Below are 19413 nucleotides of genomic sequence, written 5' to 3'. Positions count from 1 at the left end.
TGTCAACAAAATATTTTTCCTTCTCTTGTTTAGCAACTCCACCAAAGGTAGAGCCTCCCACGATTCTGCCTCGGACGAAGGGTGCAGTTTCTAAACAAATGTCAATTCCGGATAATGAGATGCCTGTCCTCGCAGAGGCCAAACCTGTACCTCCAGAGCCCAAAAAGAGAGCTCATAGGAAAGCATCTATTTCATCTATTACAAATTCAGAAAAAGATATGGACTCAATGTTTGACCTAAATCAGTCTATACAGAGGGAGAATAATGAAGAACAAAAGATCATCCAACCTGTAAGTTATGCGGAGAAAGCAGATGTTGTACAGAATGTAACTCAACTGGAGAGGCATAAGGAGAAAGAAAGTGAGGTGCCCAAGAAGGTTGATAAGACAATGAAACTAGAGAACAAAGATACGGTTGAGAGGGAGGGGAAAGAGCCAGCAAAGCCTTTGGAAACTGAGAAAGAAGGTCTGGTGGAGATAAGACAACCAGAGAGAAAGTTAGAGAAATTAGTCAAGGTTGACCAAAACGTAAGTCGTTCAGACAAGGTTCCAGGAGACACTGTGTTTGAACAAAAGAAACAGCCACTAATATGTCTTGAGAAGGAAAATGAAGTTGAACAGAGGTCAAAACAACCAGGGAAGCCTTCAGAGAAAACAAGTAAAGTTGAGAGGGAGGAAAACCTTCCAGGACAAATCCTGGGGAAGAAAAGTGAGAATGAAAAACCAGTGAAACCCCAACAAAGGTTTGTGAAAGAAACAATAAAGCAACAAGAACAGAAGTCTACAGTAATGGAGGCTGAGGGGGACAAAACAGAAGAGGAACCTTTTAAACCACCAGTAAGATCTAAAGGAAAGGTAACCGAGGGAAATGAGCCAGTTAAATATGCACCAAAGGAAACTGAGGAGATCGCTGTTCAGTCAGTAGAGCCTACTGTGAATGATTCTGAAAAAGACCTTAAGCAGAGAGACAATGTGAAAGTGTCCACAGAGACAGACGGAGAGAAAAAGCCACTGACACAAGTAGTGGACAAACAGTCAGCGAAACAACTAGAAAAGACTTTAGGAAACGAGGCTGAAGTTGCCCCTCCAAAACCACCCGTGAGGACAAAAAGCAAAGCAAAGGGAGGAATGGAAAAACAATATTCAAGGGACACAGAGACAGATCAGGATGATCCACAGGTGACCAGAGTTGTGGTGAAAACAACAGATGATCAGACAGTGAAACAGCGAAAAGGGTCTTTGAAGAATGAGGTTGAAGAGAAACCAAGAATTGAGAGGAAACAATCAGTTACAACAGACACTGAGACAGCTGAGAAAATTAAGCAACCTGTGAAAGTTGCAGAGAAGGACGCAAACGCCAAACAGCCGATCAGACAATCGGTAAAACCCATGAAAAAAGAACCTGATATGGACCAGGAAATGAAAGTGGTGGTCGAGCCAATGAGAAGACAGGTAGAACAACAAACAAAGATGACAGAAGACATTCCTCTCCTCTACATTTCTGAAGACGAAACTTTCTTAGAGGCTTTGACTGAGATACCAGGGACCAACAGCGGTGTCCAGTCCCCTGGCCAACCCTCCACTCTTCCTCCAGTCAGTGTAGCCCAGAGGTCACAACCACCAGAAGATGCTACACCAGAGGTTGACATCAACATTGAGGATGAGCCACAACTGCAAGAGGCTGCTGTCAAGATCCAGGCAGCCTTCAAAGGCTATAAAACCCGCAAAGACATGCGACCAGTCTTTAAAGAGGTGTTTAAGAACCAGAATGCAGATCTTCATGGCACAGCCACTCTAGTGTGTATCTTAGAAGGAAAACCCAACACAGTGCGCTGGCTGAAAAACGGCCAACAAATAGCTAATGACCATCGATGCCGTATGGAGACGACAGAGAATGGCGTATGCACACTGGTGATCAAAAACCTGACCACCAATGACAGCGGAATCTATACATGTGAGGTGGTGAATAAGTTTGGTGTGACCTCCTACAACGGGAATGTAACAGTGGTACAGCCTCAGAAGCCTGCTCCGATAGTCCAGAAGCCTGTGCACCCACCCCTCGCAGCCATAACTCCCCTGCAGCTCGCCACGCAAAAGCCTGAGACCCAAACTCAGATGCCCACTTCGACTACAGGTGCTACGAGCTATGTGGAAAGTGTAAGGGTCTCTCTGTGGGAGGCCTACAACCTGACGGAGCAGCAGGATGCTCAGATGATCCTGCAAGAGAGGAGAGGATCCTCACTCATTGCCAGCTCCAGTGAGTAACATGTTAATCTCTAACTATAATCACAAATATTGTTTTCCCTGGACTTGTTTTTACAGTATTGTGCATGTGACTCCCTGCTCTCAACAGTGTCGAGTCCCTCTGATTATGACACAGCTCCGGATATGTTTGAACCTGTTGAGACTGTCCCAGCTGTACCGAGGTCAGAGAGAAGATTTTTGTTTTGATATCTGAATTTGAAATGCTAATCTATGTATTTGTACACACTGTGCTCATAAAGGTGCCCAAAACATTGATGAATACTGTTACAGGGAAGTGACAAAATCAGTGGACCAAGTTCCTCCGAAAGATGACAAAGAACAGGTGACTCCTCCACAACCTCCGAAGAAACGTCTGTCAGTCAAAGGTCAGCATTGTTGATTTCTTCTTTTTCCTTTTCTTCTTTTTGTGGTTCTTGTTCTTTTTGTTTTTTTCTCCTTTTTTTCCCTTCTTTTCGTTATTGATAATAATAAACTCTTTCTATAGCACGTTTTAGCACGTAAGTTACAAAATAAAAAATGGTAGACGAACAACAGTGAGCAAAACAAGCTAAATATGAGAGAGCACAAGGGTAATGATGCAATATGAAATAATTAAAGTAATCAAATAATTTAAGAGTTGAGAGAATGGTGATATTATGTTTCCTATCAGGACTATTTAGCTATCTTCGTCTCTACTTTGTAGGAGCCCATGAAGGCAGACTGAGGACACCATCTCCTAAACACCATCGTACTCACACACCCTTAACTAGTACCGTCTCTGGATCAGAGTCAGAAGGGGAAGAGGACAGGCGAGAGGTACTTTTTTTTTTGCTGCAACTTAGATGTATGCACTGTTTTTACAGACTTGTGTTGTACTCTGTAAATAATTTATTTAATTATTTAATTTAGTAACATTGATTGTATATTGTACGCCTTTAAAAATGTGTTTTCTCTTTTCACCTCAGACGTTTGAAATGTATGTGGCTCGAGCTGACTGCAGCCCAGACAGCGGAAATAAGGACAGTTTTGTTCTGAAGGAGGGACAGTTTGTGGAGGTCCTGGATTCTGTTCATCCTGACAAATGGTTGGTGAGGACCAAACCCACCAAAACCAACCCTGCCCGACAGGGATGGGTGTGTCCGGCATACCTGGAGAAGAAGAGGAAGGTAGGATGTGTAAATCCAGATGTCAATAATCATATGGCTGCAGTGTTGTACTGTCAGCGCTATTAATTTATTCGAGTAATGAGAAATGAAAAGGCTTTTAATGATAGATACATGGTGGCCTTTTGAACAGGAGATGTTCCCGCAGTTGAGAGCACCTCAAGAGGATCTTGATGGAATCGGGTCAACAGGAGAAGAGTACAGAAGAGCTCTGAGGTCTGTCATTCTGAGATTTTATACTGTCGGGTTAAAAAAACAGAGAGAAACATCACTGGGCGTTAATATTTTTTGTGGATAATGATGTTTATTGTAAAATTGTGTTTTTGTTTAAACATTTATACTATTTGGTTGTTTATTGCACACTTTATTTGTTCTAATCACAAAAAGCTAATTCATTTGCATCTCTTCCAATCTGTGCTACATTCCCTTTCACTTTAGCCAACTGATCCAAGGCCTGATTGATGGAGAAGAGGAGTTTGTCAAGGAGATGAAGATGTTCTCATCTCAACAGCTAAATCATCTGGACTCCAGCTGCCACGTCCCTGTTAACATCCTCAACCAGAAAGAGATCATTTTCAGGAATATCAAGGACATTGTGTTTCTGCATGAGAGGTAATTCACACATGCACACAAGTAATGCATTGTACTTAAATATAATGCTCAGTTGAATATGTAATTTATCTTATAAAATAATATGTCTTCCAGGTCCCTCCTTCCTGGTCTGAGAGAATGTGCCACAGATGACGACGTGGCCATGCATCTGATCAAACAGACTGAGGACTTTGAGAAGTATCTTCACTACATGGTGGGACAAGCACAAGCAGAGGCCTGCGTCACCGACAAGGCTGTTCAACAGTATTTCAAAGTACAAAATCTGTTTGGATTTAAACATGAGAATGATAAATCAAGATTGTGGGAACTAATTTGCTAAAGAGCAACATTATTACATTGATCTAATGTGCTGTATTTCTTTGATATGTTTCTCATTACATTTCAGGAGTTAGCAGAATCTTGTAAACCTGAGGCTGCTGCCATGGATGTCCTAACCTTCCTCCAGCGACCAGTGGAGAGGATTCAGACCTACCAGGCTTTACTGAAGGTCAGCATACAGCTCTCAATCACACAGGAATATTACAGAGCAATTTGAATATTTGCAAAGTAGATATTTGATTCATATTAACACTAAGATATTTAAGCTTAGTTCACTGTTGTGTGTCAGGTGAATACCTGTGATGTAAATATAACTTTTATTGGCAGGAGTTAATCAAGAACAAAGCCAAAAGTGGACAGAGCTGCTGTCTTTTGGAAGATGCCTTCTCGATGATGTCCTGTCTGCCCTGGAGGTCTGACAACTTGCACCAGGTGTCACTCATCGAGAACTACCCAGCTCCTCTTACCGCCTTGGGCGAGCCTGTGCGACAGGTAACAACAGATGACTGACGTGTCACCTGCAAAATAGCTCAGTTTGCTGATAGAGTTTTTTTTTCTTTGTTTCATTTGAGCTGAATTGAATAGTTTTAATTGTCAAAAAGACATACTATATCGTCTTCACTTGCCATCTTCCCTTCAGGGAGTCTTCACAGTGTGGGAGGAAACTCCAGAAGTTAAGACGTCCTCTAGAGGGCACCAGAGACAAGTGTTTCTCTTCAAGGAGTGTATAGTGCTGTGTAAACTGAAAAGAGACACCAGCATGAACAGTGACACCTACACCTTCAGGAACAAAATGAAGGTAAGATCTGTTCTACAGTAGAAGAAGCACAGAAAATAAACCGCATCTGTCCACATGTGGTGATAATTCCTTTTCTCAACCATTGACCTCATCTTTCTCATTTTTACTCCAACAAGCTGAATGATGTGGAAATAAAGGAGACTTTGGGTGGAGATGAGAAGTCTTGGGGGTTGTGGCATGAGCACAGGGGCTCATTGCGGAGATACACACTGCAGGGCCGCTCCTCCTTGGTTAAACTCTCCTGGTTGAAGGACCTGAAGGAGCTACAGCAACGTTCCAGCCTGCCCACAAACAGTAAGTGTCATTCGGGAAAAGAGGTCAAATGACAATGACATTGTGTTGCTGTTGTGTCAGGCAGACTAACAGTTTAGTCAAACCCTTTTTTATGGCTAATATTTTTTATTAAATGCTTGGTGAGTGATTTGTGTATTCGCTTTTGTGTCCATCAACAGGCCCGCCAGTGTTTGAGTCACTGTTGTCTGACTTCACAACAAAGATAGGACAGACAATCAAACTGACCTGTAAAGTCACAGGATCGCCAAAACCAGTGGTCAGCTGGCTCAAAGGTCAGATATATCATATTCAAATATGCATATACCATCCATATTGTCCCTTAATACCCACTGGATTTTTCCCACCTTGCGAGCATACTGTACATGGTCTGGTTTGGTTACAACAACCGTTTCACATTTAAAATCTGATGTCCACCTCTTAGATGGCCTTCCTTTGGAGGATGACCCCCGTCACATCATCACAGCAGACCGCTCAGGCACCTGCAGCCTCATCCTCGACAGCCTCACTGCACAGGACTCTGGACAGTATGCCTGCTATGCTAAAAGCTCCATGGGCAGTGCTGCTACTCTGGCCAAGGTTGTGGTGCAGGGTGAGTATGGATGCATCTTATTGTAGTGCTACTACTACTGAAGCATGTACAATTGCTGCTTTACCACTACTTAATGTTAGTTTTACTACTGCTGCGAGTACTAGTACTTAATGTTTAACACTAGTAGTACCAATATGATTACAGCTGTCAAACTTACTACTATTGTTGTTATTACTACTACTGTTACTGTTACTGTTATTGTGCCTCTTACTCACAATACTACTATCAATACACCAACTACAGTTACTTCAATCAGTACTTCTACTGTTGAAACTGCTAAATGCTACTTTTGTGACTGCTAATTTTGTTAGATCTACTATTAATACCTACTACAGTATTACTGCTATGGCTACTGATACTACTCCAAATACTAAACTATTAATTACTGACTGTTCTAATTTTAGGGGCACAGATGCCACATGAATGTATTTCTCCTTCTCTCCAGCTCCACCCAGATTTGTGTCTCGGCTGGAGAGTGCTTGTCTGATGGAAGGAGAGGATATACAGTTCAGCTGCTCCACACTTACTACGCCTTTACCACGAATCAGGTATGACAACACTGAAACACTTTAGCCATAGTCATTGCTGTGTAATTCTTTCGGTGATTGTATGTCAGACACATACATTTGTGGGTTTTGCAGGTGGTTGAAAGATGGCAGAGAGTTGACAGACCAGCAGAAGTACTCCGTCCTCAATGATGTTCGGAGTGGGATCTTGTGCCTGACGGTCATCAGTGCAACAGAGGCAGATATTGGACAGTATGAGTGTGAGGTATAAAATACATATTCATAGAGTCTACGATCCCTCAAGATAGTATCATTGGTTCTCCTGTAGGAGACACTACATCAGATGTTTTGTTTTGTGTAGCTTTGGAATGAGTTTGGCTGCGTCAAGTGCAGAGCTGGGCTGTGCCCTGCTTATGTACCGCCGACTGAAGCTGAAAACGACCAACCACAGGACTTGCCTCCTAAAGGTAGGACAGCCAGACCCACTGAAGGTAAATATCCTCCACACAGGGTAGAAACCCACAACAGGGTTTATGTCATGTGGACGCTCAACACTTTCACTGGTCGAGCTGTGTTTGAGAAGGGATGAAGCACATGCCATTGTCCAGTTTCTCTTCAGTTCACCTCACTTCTGATCCCGTCACCCTTTTAGTATCACATCATATGACATCTCTTCACAACAAACTGCGACAGTTTGCATCAATTTCTACATTCAACCACTACCATTCATCCATTCTATCCAGGTGATGCCATTTTGAGATTATACTCACATTATTCCCATTTCACACACACTCACATCCTAAGTATTTGTCACTAGATCCACAGGGATTATGGCATGGAGTGCTGTCTATGCATGAATGTCAGAAATATTCACATTTGCACATTAAATGGATTTACAGCTATTAACTGTATGCCATGCATGAGCTAAAACCACATCCACACATTTCTTTCATGTCATTTTTCCATTTCTAATATTGCCATTTGAGTTAAGTGATTGTCTGCCTTAAAAGGCTGCATGTGATAACTAATACATACTTTATAAATGTGCAGAGTTTGTATCTTTGCTGAATGCAAATATTAGTGGCTAACCCATCTCCCACATCACTATAGTGACCTTAGACCCATTAAACCCATTCCTAAACCTTTCATAACCATCTCTGACATGGATACCTATACATAACCAATTATAACCTTTGCTCTTTGGTTTTGAAGACGTTTCACCTCACACTTCATCTGTTCATCTGACTTGTGTTGAGTTTCAAGCACGTTCACTTCTGAGCATAATATACGTCTTGAGAGTTGTTTAGTCGTGTAAGAAAAATGACGCTCAATCTTACAAACAATCATAACTGACAAAAACTAACAGCAGTGTATTGCCATAACCCAGCTGGATCTAGTTGCCACCATTCAACATAGACACCATACTCCACTCCCAGCATCCTCACCCATGAAAAGACATTGATACATTTATTGTATGGAATGTTTTTGTGTTTTTCATCATGTTTCCACTTTCCACAGAGGGTTAACAGCAGTAATTTAAATACAGAGACAAGAAGTACCACAGTTATTTTCCAACTGCACTAGTATCTGTTATTTGCCACTGTTACTATCACTTAGGGTGAGCAATATATGTATAATAGAGTAAAATGGATTCAGTAAAATTCAGTACAATAATGAGATGTTGATAAAACGTATTATATTAATGGTCCTTGCTATAGGTGTTAATTAATGAATGTTAATGAGTGCATAATAGAGGGTTTATTAACCTTGATAAGTCATTGTTCTGGTTGCAACGAAAAGCATAGTTAACTGTTAATAAATGTATAATAAAATATTTCTAATTCTTAATAAAGCAACAAAAAAGAGCTTACCAAAGTTTTAACAATGACGTAATAGGCAAGTTAGTTAAGCTCAATAAATGATACTATGTTACTATGTTAACCAATTATAAGAAAATCATTAGCTTTTATTAATGTTCTTTGGCGTCTATAAACAGTTAAACAGTGTTTTATAAGTGCTTATACATTTTTTATAATCTAACAATCAATGTGTTTATGATGCTATAAATAAAACTCGTATTTATAGTCTTATAAAGAATATAATATGTCAAACTTATAGTACATTTGGTAAGACTATCTACTAAAGATGCTTATTAATATTAATATGAACCATAAATTGTCTTACGCAATTTTATATATTTTCTTTTCTGTATTTTTGAAACCAGTTCACCATGTTTGTTCTCCCATTGTCCATATACTACATGTTTTTCCATCTTCCCTCTACTAGTCCTACTGCAGGAAGTACCTCACATGGACCATTCCATGTAAGTCATCATTGTCATGATAACAAATAACCACTCAACATTCCCCTCTTTCCTCCTGCCAACGCATGCCCGCCCAGCTAACTCTTCACTCCTACGATCACAAGATGGTCATGTGCTGGGCAGGTGTCCCCTTTACACCCATGCAGCAGGAGTGGGCATGTGCCCATGTCCTGCTGCTCTGTTGGGTTAGTGGGGTTAAACTGGCAAGTACCGAGGTAAGAAATGCATTATTACTGCACCAGGTATGTCAGGTAATGTACTTCTTCACTTTTCCTTTTCCAATGATTCATTATACTTATGGTACTGTCGAGGCAAAATGATAATTTCTCTAAATATATTCAAAAAAATTATATTTATTTTTTGTCTCTGCTCCATAAATTCCTGCTGAGTGGTACTTTGGTTTTCATAGATGCAGACTCAGAGGGCTGGTCCACTGCCTTTGTGAAGAAATGGTTGCAGACTGATTTCAGCCCCACCTCTATTGCTAAGATGCTCTTCCCTCCTGGACACCCTGAAGAGTAAGTTTAGCAACAACAGCTGGTGGAAAAATAGCAAAAATCTAAGTTTTGAAATCCATGAAATAGTTTTGTGAATAGATAAAAACACTACTTAATACTTACCTTTTACTTTCATCTTGTCATTGTCTTCAGAACTGAATGTGGTACTGAACAGGCTGTTCCTGCCTCCACGTCCATGGATCAGATGCTGCAGCAGCCCGTGTGTTACCCAGAGGATGAAGAGGAAGAGATCTACATCTCAGAGTCGATGCAGGAAATTACAGATGGTACTCTTTTCTCTTAAACATAACAGCATGACTTCTATGAAACTTTGTGAGATTACTAACTGAGCTGATCTCCGGTTCAGCTCCTCCCTCTATCCAGGTACCCACTGAGGACCTGTGTGTAGAGCCAGGCCAACCAGCTACATTTACTGCCATCATCACAGGACGACCCACTCCTCAAATACAGTGGTACAAGGTAGGAGCAGTATGAATATGTGGTTCCCACTTGAAGGGCTGATCACAAGAAAAAGGATATATACATGTTCCTACCACACAAGTTACTTTGGTGTTAACTGTTTTTATTCACCCACATTTAACCAGGAAACAAACCATCCGTCTGTTTTTCTTTTCTCTCTCTTGTTTTTCTTTTAGAATACTAAACCATTTTCTGTCATACTGCCTTCTCTGAGAAAATACAAAGATTTTTAGGGTTAAACACAAGACAGAAGTTTGACCAGAGTTTGTCCCTGTTAAAACTTTATTCTCCCCTCTGTGTTTGGAGGATGGAGAGGAGCTTGCAGCCGATGAGAATGTGGAGATAGCACAGCATGGTGCCCGCTGCTCAGTGACCATAGTGTGTCCTGAGGGCGAGGACAGCGGCATATACACCTGCCTCGCCTACAATGACTCTGATCATGCGTCATGCCATGCCCAGCTGACAGTGGAGGAAGGTGAGACAATGACAGTGCTGCTGTACATCAGTATTACAGTTTTATAGATATCAATTGAAGATCTATCAGCAAAATTTCACGGAAGGGTGATCTATCTTAGGTGTAAAGCGTGCCACAAAACTAGATTGTTGTTGTTTTTCTTCCTCTGTAGGTCCACTGGAGCGCCAGGAAAGAGAGGTGGAGCTGGGAAGGAGAAGGAAGTTGTTCTCTGTCTATGATGTTCATGAGGAAATTGGAAGGTGAACCTGTGCTTTACACTGATATAGTCCAATCTGCCTGTGATCCTTGTTAAGATTTGATATGATCAACATAGTCTTTCTGTGTTTTAGGGGAACCTTCGGGGTGGTGAAGCGTGTCGTCCACAGAAGGACAGGTGAAGTGTTTGCTGCCAAGTTCCTGCCTGTGCGGAGCAGCACTCGGACCAGGGCCTTCCAGGAGAGGGACTTGCTGTCCCGTCTGGCTCACCCCAGAGTGGCCTGTCTGCTGGACTTCTTCTGCACCAGACGCACTCTGGTGCTAATCACAGAAATGTATCCTCCCTGTTACATGTTACAATGTGATCGCTCCTTTTACCTCACAGTGTGTTTAGTTTGTTGAGACTGATTTGTATTCAGTTAAGGGTTCTTTAACAACTTTTCTAGGTGCTGTTCTCACGGACTTCTGGACCATTTATTACTGAGAGGATCAGTCACAGAGAGAGAGGTTTAAGCTTATTCCTTACAAAATTATCTTTCCTTGCAAATATTATGCATGGCTGTGCTTGATTAATATTCTACATTTTATTTCAGGTCCAGTCATACATCCAGCAAATCCTTGAAGGAGTCGGTCACATTCACAGCATGAACATTTTGCATCTGGACATTAAAGTGAGATTTTCAGTCCAATCAACATTTCATTATTGACTCTATCATTATATTCTATGCAGTTCTTAAATCATTCTTTATCTATGCTCCCTTCAGCCTGATAATATCCTCATGGTGTATCCGCCCAGAGATGAGATCAAAATCTGCGACTTTGGCTTCTGCCAAGAAATAGACTCATCCAGACACCAGTACAGCATGATTGGTACACCAGAGTTTGTTGCTCCTGAGATTGTTCACCTAGAGCCCGTCACTGTGGCCACTGATATCTGGTGAGTTTCACTTCTAATCTGGCTGAGACTATTTGCAAATATCTTTTGTGTATGTTGTTGCATGTGTATATTTCTCTCTGTTTCTGTAGACCCAACTCTCTTGTATTTAAAATTATTTTTGTAATTATTTGTGTTCAATCGGAAATTACAGAGCAACAGACAACATTAAATAAATATATCCTATTCTCTCTGTCAGGTCTGTAGGTGTTGTAGCCTATATATGGTATGTATCACTGCATGTTTGATTATAATCTTAAAATCTTTAATATACAGTGTCAAAAGTTGTGCATGTGACCCCTGACTCATCACGCTTTATCTTGACAGTCTGTTGTGCCGATGCCCTTTTGCGGGCGAGACAGACCGAGCCACACTGCTCAGGGTGGGGGAGGGGACTCTGAACTGGGACGCCCCCGATGTCACGTACAGGAGCCCGGAGGCCCAGAACTTTCTCCACTCGCTCCTTCAGCCAGATGCAGAGTAGGGAATCTGTTTTTGTTGTTACATACACTGACACATCAATCCAATCACACACAAAAATTGCAAAGATGTTTTACAAACTTTGCCCCATTTCATGTAACAAATGATTGACAATGCCATGTTAGATTCCACAAATCAAACATAACCCAACAATGCAAAACAAAATATTATAAAATGTACCATATGTATTCCTGTTTAAGGCTGCTTTTACCTCATTTTGAACCCTCACTGATTAAAAGTGAGATCATGTAGGATTTCAAACCGGACAAAAAATGGCATAAACTAGGCTGATTATTCTTTGTGGCTGTGCAAGTACTTGTCATTTGATTCAGTGTTGATATAAAAATATTCTATTTTACTCTCCCCAGGAAGCGTCCGTCTGCCTTTGAGTGCTTGAGCCACGAGTGGTTCCAGGTGAGAGGAAGTACAGCACAATGGGTGTTTTGTTTTCAAAAACTGTAACTTAGGCACACATGTAAACACACAAATCTTGGTAACTGTTTTTAGGACGAACATGCAGGCGAAGACACTGATGAAATCAACACAAAGAGTTTGAAAGTCTTCATCTCAAAAAGGAAATGGCAGGTGAGTTGACTTCTGGGGGAAAAGGAAGTACTCTCTAGTTTATTGCAATGTTGACATTCTTGAAGTTTAATATGATTACATAAGTTTAATTCATATTACATCGACGATTTCCTCAAGAAAATCCATATCATCACCAGTATATTTCGCATCTATCCTTCCAGCGTTCTTTGACTTGCATCGGGTCAGTTCTCACGTTGAGGCCCATCTCCGAGCTGCTGGACGCTCCTCTCAGAGACACTGCAGTGACAGTGCCTCGAGAGCCCCAGGAACACAGCAGCACCTCCCTGAGCAGTGGCTCCTCGTCTGAGTATGATGAAGCTGACTCTTGGGACTTTTTCCAGCACTGCAGCCAGACTGAGGAGGAGGCAGAAACTGAAGAGGACTATGATCCTTTAATGGAGAGAGCGCAGATCCCCGAGCCTTTTGCCAAAATCCACCTAGATGCAGACGAGGAAGAGGAAGTGACATTAGGGGAGGAAGAGGGTGGAGAGATGGTAGGGAGGAGGAGTGTGCTAGAGAGGAGTATGAGCAGGCAGTCGGTTGCATCGTCAGTTGCATCGACACCGCAGAGGGAGCGTAGGTTGAGCAAGGACAGTAGTCCTTCTCTCTACCTCTCTGATGGGGATGAGGGTTCGGGGAGTGACGGAGGTCGTATCCCTCGAGGCAGCGTCATCCGAAGCACTTTCTACAGCACCTCCCATCAGCTTTCACCAATGTCTGCCAGACACATGACACTACGGGACAAATTCCAGGCCAAAAAGCAGGAAAGAGGCCGCAAACCACTCAGGAGAAGCTTTTCAGGACGTCTCAACGAGCCTCTTATTGAATATGTGGAGGATGAGACAGAAACCAATCGTAGCCAGAGACGAGCATCCATCCAGCCCACGATGCAGAAATCCTGTTCGTTCGACAGTGGCGTTGGCCTCGCTCACGGCAACATGCCTCCTCACAGGAGGAGCAGGTCTCTGGATGAGTCCTCTCGTCGATCTCCCAGCTCACCCAAACGCACAAAGTCAGGTGAAGAAGAAGGCTCCCAAAGTCTGAAGGAAGATTTCACAGATGATGAAGTGGCAGGGAGAAAGTTGTTGGCCATCCCGAGCCCTCAGCGACCCACAAGAAGACGAGGCTCTGTCGCTCCTGTGCAAGGGACTCGCATGCTGGGTGGATCATCTGTTCCCTCAAGCTTCATGGCCGGAGACAGAATGAGGCCGCAGGAGCAGACAGAGGACGACACCTTTGTGGGCTCTCAGGGGTCTCTGGCTGAGTCGTCTATTTTGGAGCATGGCGGCTCTGAGTCTTCAAGCAGACTCGGCTCCTGTGACGAGCTGAATCAGGGTCACCTCAGAGGAAGATACAGATCAGGAGAGAGTGACGGGTATGATGATCCAGGAGAGCCTCTGATTTCCCCATCCCCGTGCTCGTTCCAAGAGGTAAAACCCAGAAGCTTGTTCCCGCAGGCACCGCCACGGAATCGCACCCGCTCCAACCCCAACTTGTCTGCAAACAGCAGAGTTCAGCCGGGGACCCCGCTGACAGCGAGCCCCAGTCCCAGCCTCTCTTCTCTCCAGGCTCCAGAGAGGCCTCCCAGGGCCAGGGACAAGAAGGAGGGCCACAGCCTCCAGAGGCACGCGTCCCTTCCAGCCCTTGAAGCCCGGCCGCCTACAGGAAAGTCACCGAAGCTGGGACTGCTGAAGATCTTCCGCAGGCAGTCCTGGACCGGCCATTCATACTCCAGCCTGGAGGACACAGAGTTAGGACCCACGCTGGGAGAGATCATGAAGCCAGATACTCCCACCATGTCTCTGAGGAAGAAAATGAGAGCTTCAGCCTCCAGCCTGACCAAACTGTTTTCCAGAAGTAAGGAGGATGTGAGCAAAGGAGGTGAGTTTAAACTGCACACTTGACAGTAATTTTCTCCAATCCAAATGTGTTTTTTTACTTCTGGTGTTGTTTGTCTTTTATAACAGGGCCAATAGTAAAAGGATCAGCTCCCACCACACCTGAAAGGGAACGTAGCACTGGCCGTGAGAGTTCAAAAAAGAGGGCCTCCAAACTCTTGCCTTCTTTTAAAATACCTGCATTCAAAAAGGCAAAAGGTGGCGAAAAAGTTTCATTCTGTGGATTATTTATTTCTTGTCTGAAGTCATGCTACCATCTGGTTGTGTATGTTTATTCTACTCTCATCATTTTCAGATCTGCTCGTACGTCCCAACAAGGCTGAGGTGCTCCAGTTAGATGGAGGTGGAGTCCTGCTGGTTTGGAGACCAGTCCAGTCTGGTGACCCTGTCACGTACTGTGTGCAGTACTGTACAGATGGTGGGTGCACAGAGATAATAAAGCAGCACAGACATTAAATTGGTGGTTTGTGTTTGGTTTTGATAGTTTCCGTAACTGAAATATAAAATGTATTTGCATGATGGAAATGATATTTCTTAAATTTGGCTCCTTTTTTGGCATTTAAAAAAAAATGTTTTTAATCTCTCAGCTGCAAATACCAAAATATATCTCATCAGGCATGGGCAGTACTTAGCATTTGAAATGAAGCACTAAATATTTTTCAGTCAGGCTTGAATCTACTGCAGTCTGTAGATTTCACAGTAGGACTCAAAGTGTCATGGTCCTCAGGTGGGGAATGGACGGTCCTGTCAGAGGAGGTGACAGATAGCTGCTATGTGGCGAAGGATTTACCCCGAGGAGCTTCGTATGTGTTCAGGGTGGGCTGCATCACCAAGAGGGGGGCAGGACCCTTCAGTGATGCTTCAGCACCTGTTGTTATGGCGACTCATCCTGAAGGCAAGAACAATGACCTCAAACATGATGATTCATGTTTGCTGTTGCACACGTGTGATCTTGATGTACAGATTCAAAATAGTCATATACACATCAACTGTGCAATGTACAGACAACTACAAGACGGAGGGTTACAGTATTTCCACCTGTATTTTACTCTGTTTGTACAGATACTCACATTCCTCTCATCCAGACTGAGGCACTGGGGTCAAAGGTCACTGGGTCAGAAGGACAGACAACACATAGGAACTTCAATTTCCTCTCTGAGATCAACAGGTGGGATTTTGAAGTAGAAGCTGAAATTCAGAGTCAGATTTTTCTGAAATGAACCTGATGTTTTGTGCTGATATTCAATATTTTTCATCTATTTTCCCTTTTATGTGAGAAATATTCAAGTATTTTCCAACAGGCTTTAATTCTTAGAGTTAGAATTGGGGTCTTTATCTTGTTCCTCCCACTGTCTCATAGGCACCAGTTTGCCATACAACCTCTCTCTGTACCTCTTCATCTTCTGTTTTCCCAGGGGCCGTTTCAGCGTAGTAAACCTGTGCAGGGACGCTGAGACCAGCCAAGTATTCGCTGCCAAGATCAGCCCTTACCAGGCAGAGCAGAGACTGCTGGTGCTGAGGGAATACCAGCTGCTGAAGAGGCTCCATCACACCCACCTGGTGCAGCTGCACACTGCCTTCATCACCTCCCGTTACCTGGTGTTAGTGGAAGAACTTTGTCCGGGCAAGGAGCTGCTCTACAGTCTGGCAGCGAGGTACAGAAAGGCTTAAGAAACATAAGACAAGGGTCAAATTGTTTGTTTGTGTGTGTTTATACACACGGACAATATGAAGTATCCAATTTTGAAAAAAGTGCTGTGATATTTAAAGAGAGATGTTTATTACATCCCTGTAATCCTCTCTGTTTAATGCATGTGTCATCTTTTTTGCCATGCTACCAGATGTCAGTGTGAGTAAGTAGGTGGGTCTGTCCATCAAACTCTTTGTTCTAGAGCGTGATCGGTGGCCATCTTACCATAAAATGTGCTCTATATATTCAAAGATGATGACGATTTTCATCAAGGGACTCTGTCTGTTACAGTGGAAAGCCTCCATATTGCCATATTTCTCCGCTCCTTATTCTGTCCTGAGGGGCCTATGAGAGAAATGATCCAGGGAAAACGGTCTCTGCTCTAGTTGGTCTAAGAAGACAAGAAAAAAATGAAAATGAGCAACAGATTGCTGCTGTAATCAGGGCTATCTCTCAAACTTTCTTCATGCTCGTGTTTCAGAGAACGACTTCATGTCATTCAGTGGACTATTTTGATGTAATTTATACATACCTTTTATTAGAAATCAAGGCGACCGATAACTGATATTTTTCAAATGATTGATTTTATGTGTAACCAGACAAAAACAAAAAAAAGTTTATATATAGTATCGGATCTGATAATTGGCCATGGCGATATCAGTAAACACCCTTTTTGACTTATTTTGATAAATTCTACAAGGTAAACTGAGAACTGATTACAGATTAGCTTAATTAGACACTATAATCAATCAATGTAATGTCTTTTTATATTATTGTCTATGTCCTGTTTCAGACTTATATCAAAAAGATTATTTTCTCCCGCCTGTAGCCATTTGTGGCAGTCCCTCACATACTGTGTCTGTATCTGTGCCCTCTCAGAGATCTGTACACAGAGACTCATATCGCGGACCTGCTTGTCCAGATTCTGAGCGCAGTCGACTACCTCCACAGCCGTCGGGTCATCCACCTGGACCTGAAGTCTGACAACATGCTGGTGGATGATGGTAACCACCTGAAGATAGTGGACCTGGGCTCGGCTCAGTCCTTCACACCCGGTCAGCCTCTGAACATCGAGCACATCCACGGCGTGTCAGAGAGCAAAGGTACTGATGTGTTTGTTGTTTAAGTTTCAAGGCAAGCTAAAAGATTTTGATGCTTGTAGATTCTTCTAATGTACTAAACCTTTGACTGTCATGGCCTTCAACAGACTGCTGCAGCAAAGGTACATGTTCTTTAAGGAGGGACGGATCAGCCTAACTTCATCCACCTTAGCTGACCCTAGCTACCATAGCCTAACAAACCCAAGTCCACTTTCTTTTCATTCTTTTCTCCATTTCTTTCTGGTTTGAGTCATTTTCTTAATTCAGAAAATGAAGCATGTGAGTGAATGTGGCACTTCCAGTAACAGCACCACTCTTTAAGAACAACATCCTGTTTTTGTCTGTTTTGTCAGTTTATATTGTCCTTCCTAAAGCTCCCGAAATCCTGGAGGGCCAAGGTGTCGGGCCTGAAACTGACGTCTGGGCTGTCGGAGTTCTGTCGTTCATCATGTAAGTGTACAGGTGGAATAATTGCATTAGCTTTTTTTTTCCATTAGTTTTTAACCATGTTATCTTGATGAAACTCTTACTTTTTTAAATAAAAAACCTACATGTTATATTTGTATTATATTTTATATATTTTTCTTCCCTTAGATAATATTGTTTTTCATTTTTTAAGTTTTAATTATGTAGTAGGTCTGTAGTTATGTAGGTCTGAGATGCTGAATTATGACCTAATTTAGCAAGATAGGTTGTTTGTGATTTTGTGCATTGTATGAATTTCTTTCCCTTTCTTCTCTAGGCTGAGCGCCGACAGCCCGTTCCACGCAGAGCACAGCTGGGAGCAAGACAAAAACATCAAGAAAGGGAAGATGCAGTTTGGACGCTGTTACCCTGGTCTGTCAGAGGGAGCCTTAAACTTTATGAAGAGCAGCCTGAATAACAAATCCTGGTGAGTGACTCATACATTTGCATGCCTCTTTCAGAAAAGTTGTGATAGTGAATTGGGAACATAAACGTGTATACTCTGACATGAATATAGGGGGAGACCCACTGCAGCCGAGTGTCTCCAGAACGCCTGGCTGCGTGCCCATCGAGCCCCACACAAAGGGCGGCACTCCAAAGTGTGTTTCTCCACGGACAAGCTTAAAGATTACCTCAAGCAGAAGGAGGAGAAACGAGACCAGGTCCGCACCAAACTTCAGGGTCCCTTCTTCCAGTAAGGCAACACTGTGGGGCTTTTCTCTCACCGACTTTATAATCAGCACATCTCATTTCTGCTGAACGTTTCCTGTGTGGCTCTCTTCTGGCTCGGTGGAGCCAGGTTGGATCTTTTAAAATCATTTTAGTATGTTCTGATTTTGAAAATGTGATGCGTCTTAATTAGTTTTCAAAGGGTTGTGTTGCTTATTTATCCATTAGCTTGTATATGTGAGTGTGCTTGCTTTGGTTTATATGGAAACATATCAGGGATAAGGTTTAATCTAAGCAACGAGTGCATGAGTTGTGAAAGTGAGACTGTTGCTCTAATCCTCAGTATCATACAGATGCACACGTTTGGCTTTCAAGTAAAAAATGTTTTCTTTGCTGTTCTACTTCATACAGAGAGCAGATATTTTTCTGAGTGTTATATTTTATTTAGAAATGTACACATTCTGCCTTAAAGTCACAATGTATAAATGGGAAATACATTAGATTTGGATGGTTCTGAATTTCATGATACTTAAATGTTATGAGTTAGTGAACAAAAGATGAATTAAATGACACAAGAGTGGTCAGTCGTTGTCATCATATTCTTTATTCAGTCTCATTTGTATACAAGCACAGAAACATGCATGCAAATGCTTTAAATGTAGTACATGCGCTGGTTTTATCTCAGATGCACAGACTGCCTTCATGTAATAATTAAATAACACGCAGCATGTTAGTAATTATTTAGATACAGAATATTAGACATACATTTAAGTTTTCAATAAAACACGTAACTACGAGTGAATTTATTTCTACTGTATTAGAATTCAACAAAACAAATAAATTAAAGGTTGAACATTTTTTTGAATTGTATTTCGTGGTGTGTGTACCAGGTACTGGCTGGTGGTACTGATGTGTTCTCCACACTTATGGTCAGGCCAGTACCAAACTTTCAACACATAATTTGGCCGCTGTACCTTTAGCTGAGGCAGCGGGCAGAAATGTATGGGTTAGGATTTTCATACCTAGATATCAACCATTGATTTCACTAAATCTAACACAAACCCCCGTTCTCTCAGTCGAGAACAAAAATCTTTCAAT

General features: G+C 42.3%; 1 protein-coding gene across 1 annotated transcript in view; it reads left to right on the top strand.

Annotated features, from left to right (window-relative positions):
• Positions 1-19413, top strand: part of obscna (obscurin, cytoskeletal calmodulin and titin-interacting RhoGEF a) — a 38629-nt gene that overhangs the window by 18972 nt on the left and 244 nt on the right. Inside the window, exons 42-82 of the mRNA XM_084354707.1 lie at positions 34-2256; positions 2353-2425; positions 2535-2629; positions 2947-3059; positions 3209-3409; positions 3540-3622; positions 3845-4018; positions 4112-4271; positions 4404-4505; positions 4664-4828; positions 4977-5135; positions 5252-5429; positions 5588-5701; positions 5851-6018; positions 6464-6566; positions 6660-6789; positions 6886-7015; positions 9257-9365; positions 9498-9631; positions 9712-9824; positions 10131-10299; positions 10451-10538; positions 10629-10829; positions 10941-11001; positions 11088-11165; positions 11259-11431; positions 11628-11654; positions 11756-11908; positions 12277-12322; positions 12416-12493; positions 12655-14374; positions 14461-14589; positions 14687-14809; positions 15119-15286; positions 15454-15559; positions 15807-16046; positions 16961-17184; positions 17289-17303; positions 17535-17631; positions 17924-18073; positions 18164-18340. Of these exons, the coding sequence (XP_084210833.1) occupies positions 34-2256; positions 2353-2425; positions 2535-2629; positions 2947-3059; positions 3209-3409; positions 3540-3622; positions 3845-4018; positions 4112-4271; positions 4404-4505; positions 4664-4828; positions 4977-5135; positions 5252-5429; positions 5588-5701; positions 5851-6018; positions 6464-6566; positions 6660-6789; positions 6886-7015; positions 9257-9365; positions 9498-9631; positions 9712-9824; positions 10131-10299; positions 10451-10538; positions 10629-10829; positions 10941-11001; positions 11088-11165; positions 11259-11431; positions 11628-11654; positions 11756-11908; positions 12277-12322; positions 12416-12493; positions 12655-14374; positions 14461-14589; positions 14687-14809; positions 15119-15286; positions 15454-15559; positions 15807-16046; positions 16961-17184; positions 17289-17303; positions 17535-17631; positions 17924-18073; positions 18164-18340 (8950 nt within the window). The remainder of the gene's footprint in view (positions 1-33; positions 2257-2352; positions 2426-2534; positions 2630-2946; positions 3060-3208; positions 3410-3539; positions 3623-3844; positions 4019-4111; positions 4272-4403; positions 4506-4663; positions 4829-4976; positions 5136-5251; positions 5430-5587; positions 5702-5850; positions 6019-6463; positions 6567-6659; positions 6790-6885; positions 7016-9256; positions 9366-9497; positions 9632-9711; positions 9825-10130; positions 10300-10450; positions 10539-10628; positions 10830-10940; positions 11002-11087; positions 11166-11258; positions 11432-11627; positions 11655-11755; positions 11909-12276; positions 12323-12415; positions 12494-12654; positions 14375-14460; positions 14590-14686; positions 14810-15118; positions 15287-15453; positions 15560-15806; positions 16047-16960; positions 17185-17288; positions 17304-17534; positions 17632-17923; positions 18074-18163; positions 18341-19413) is intronic.

This window comes from Pagrus pagrus (genome assembly GCF_965226575.1).
Source record: "Pagrus pagrus genome assembly, chromosome: 6".
Lineage (NCBI taxonomy): Eukaryota > Metazoa > Chordata > Actinopteri > Spariformes > Sparidae > Pagrus > Pagrus pagrus.
This window is presented reverse-complemented; position numbering and strand designations above follow the sequence as displayed.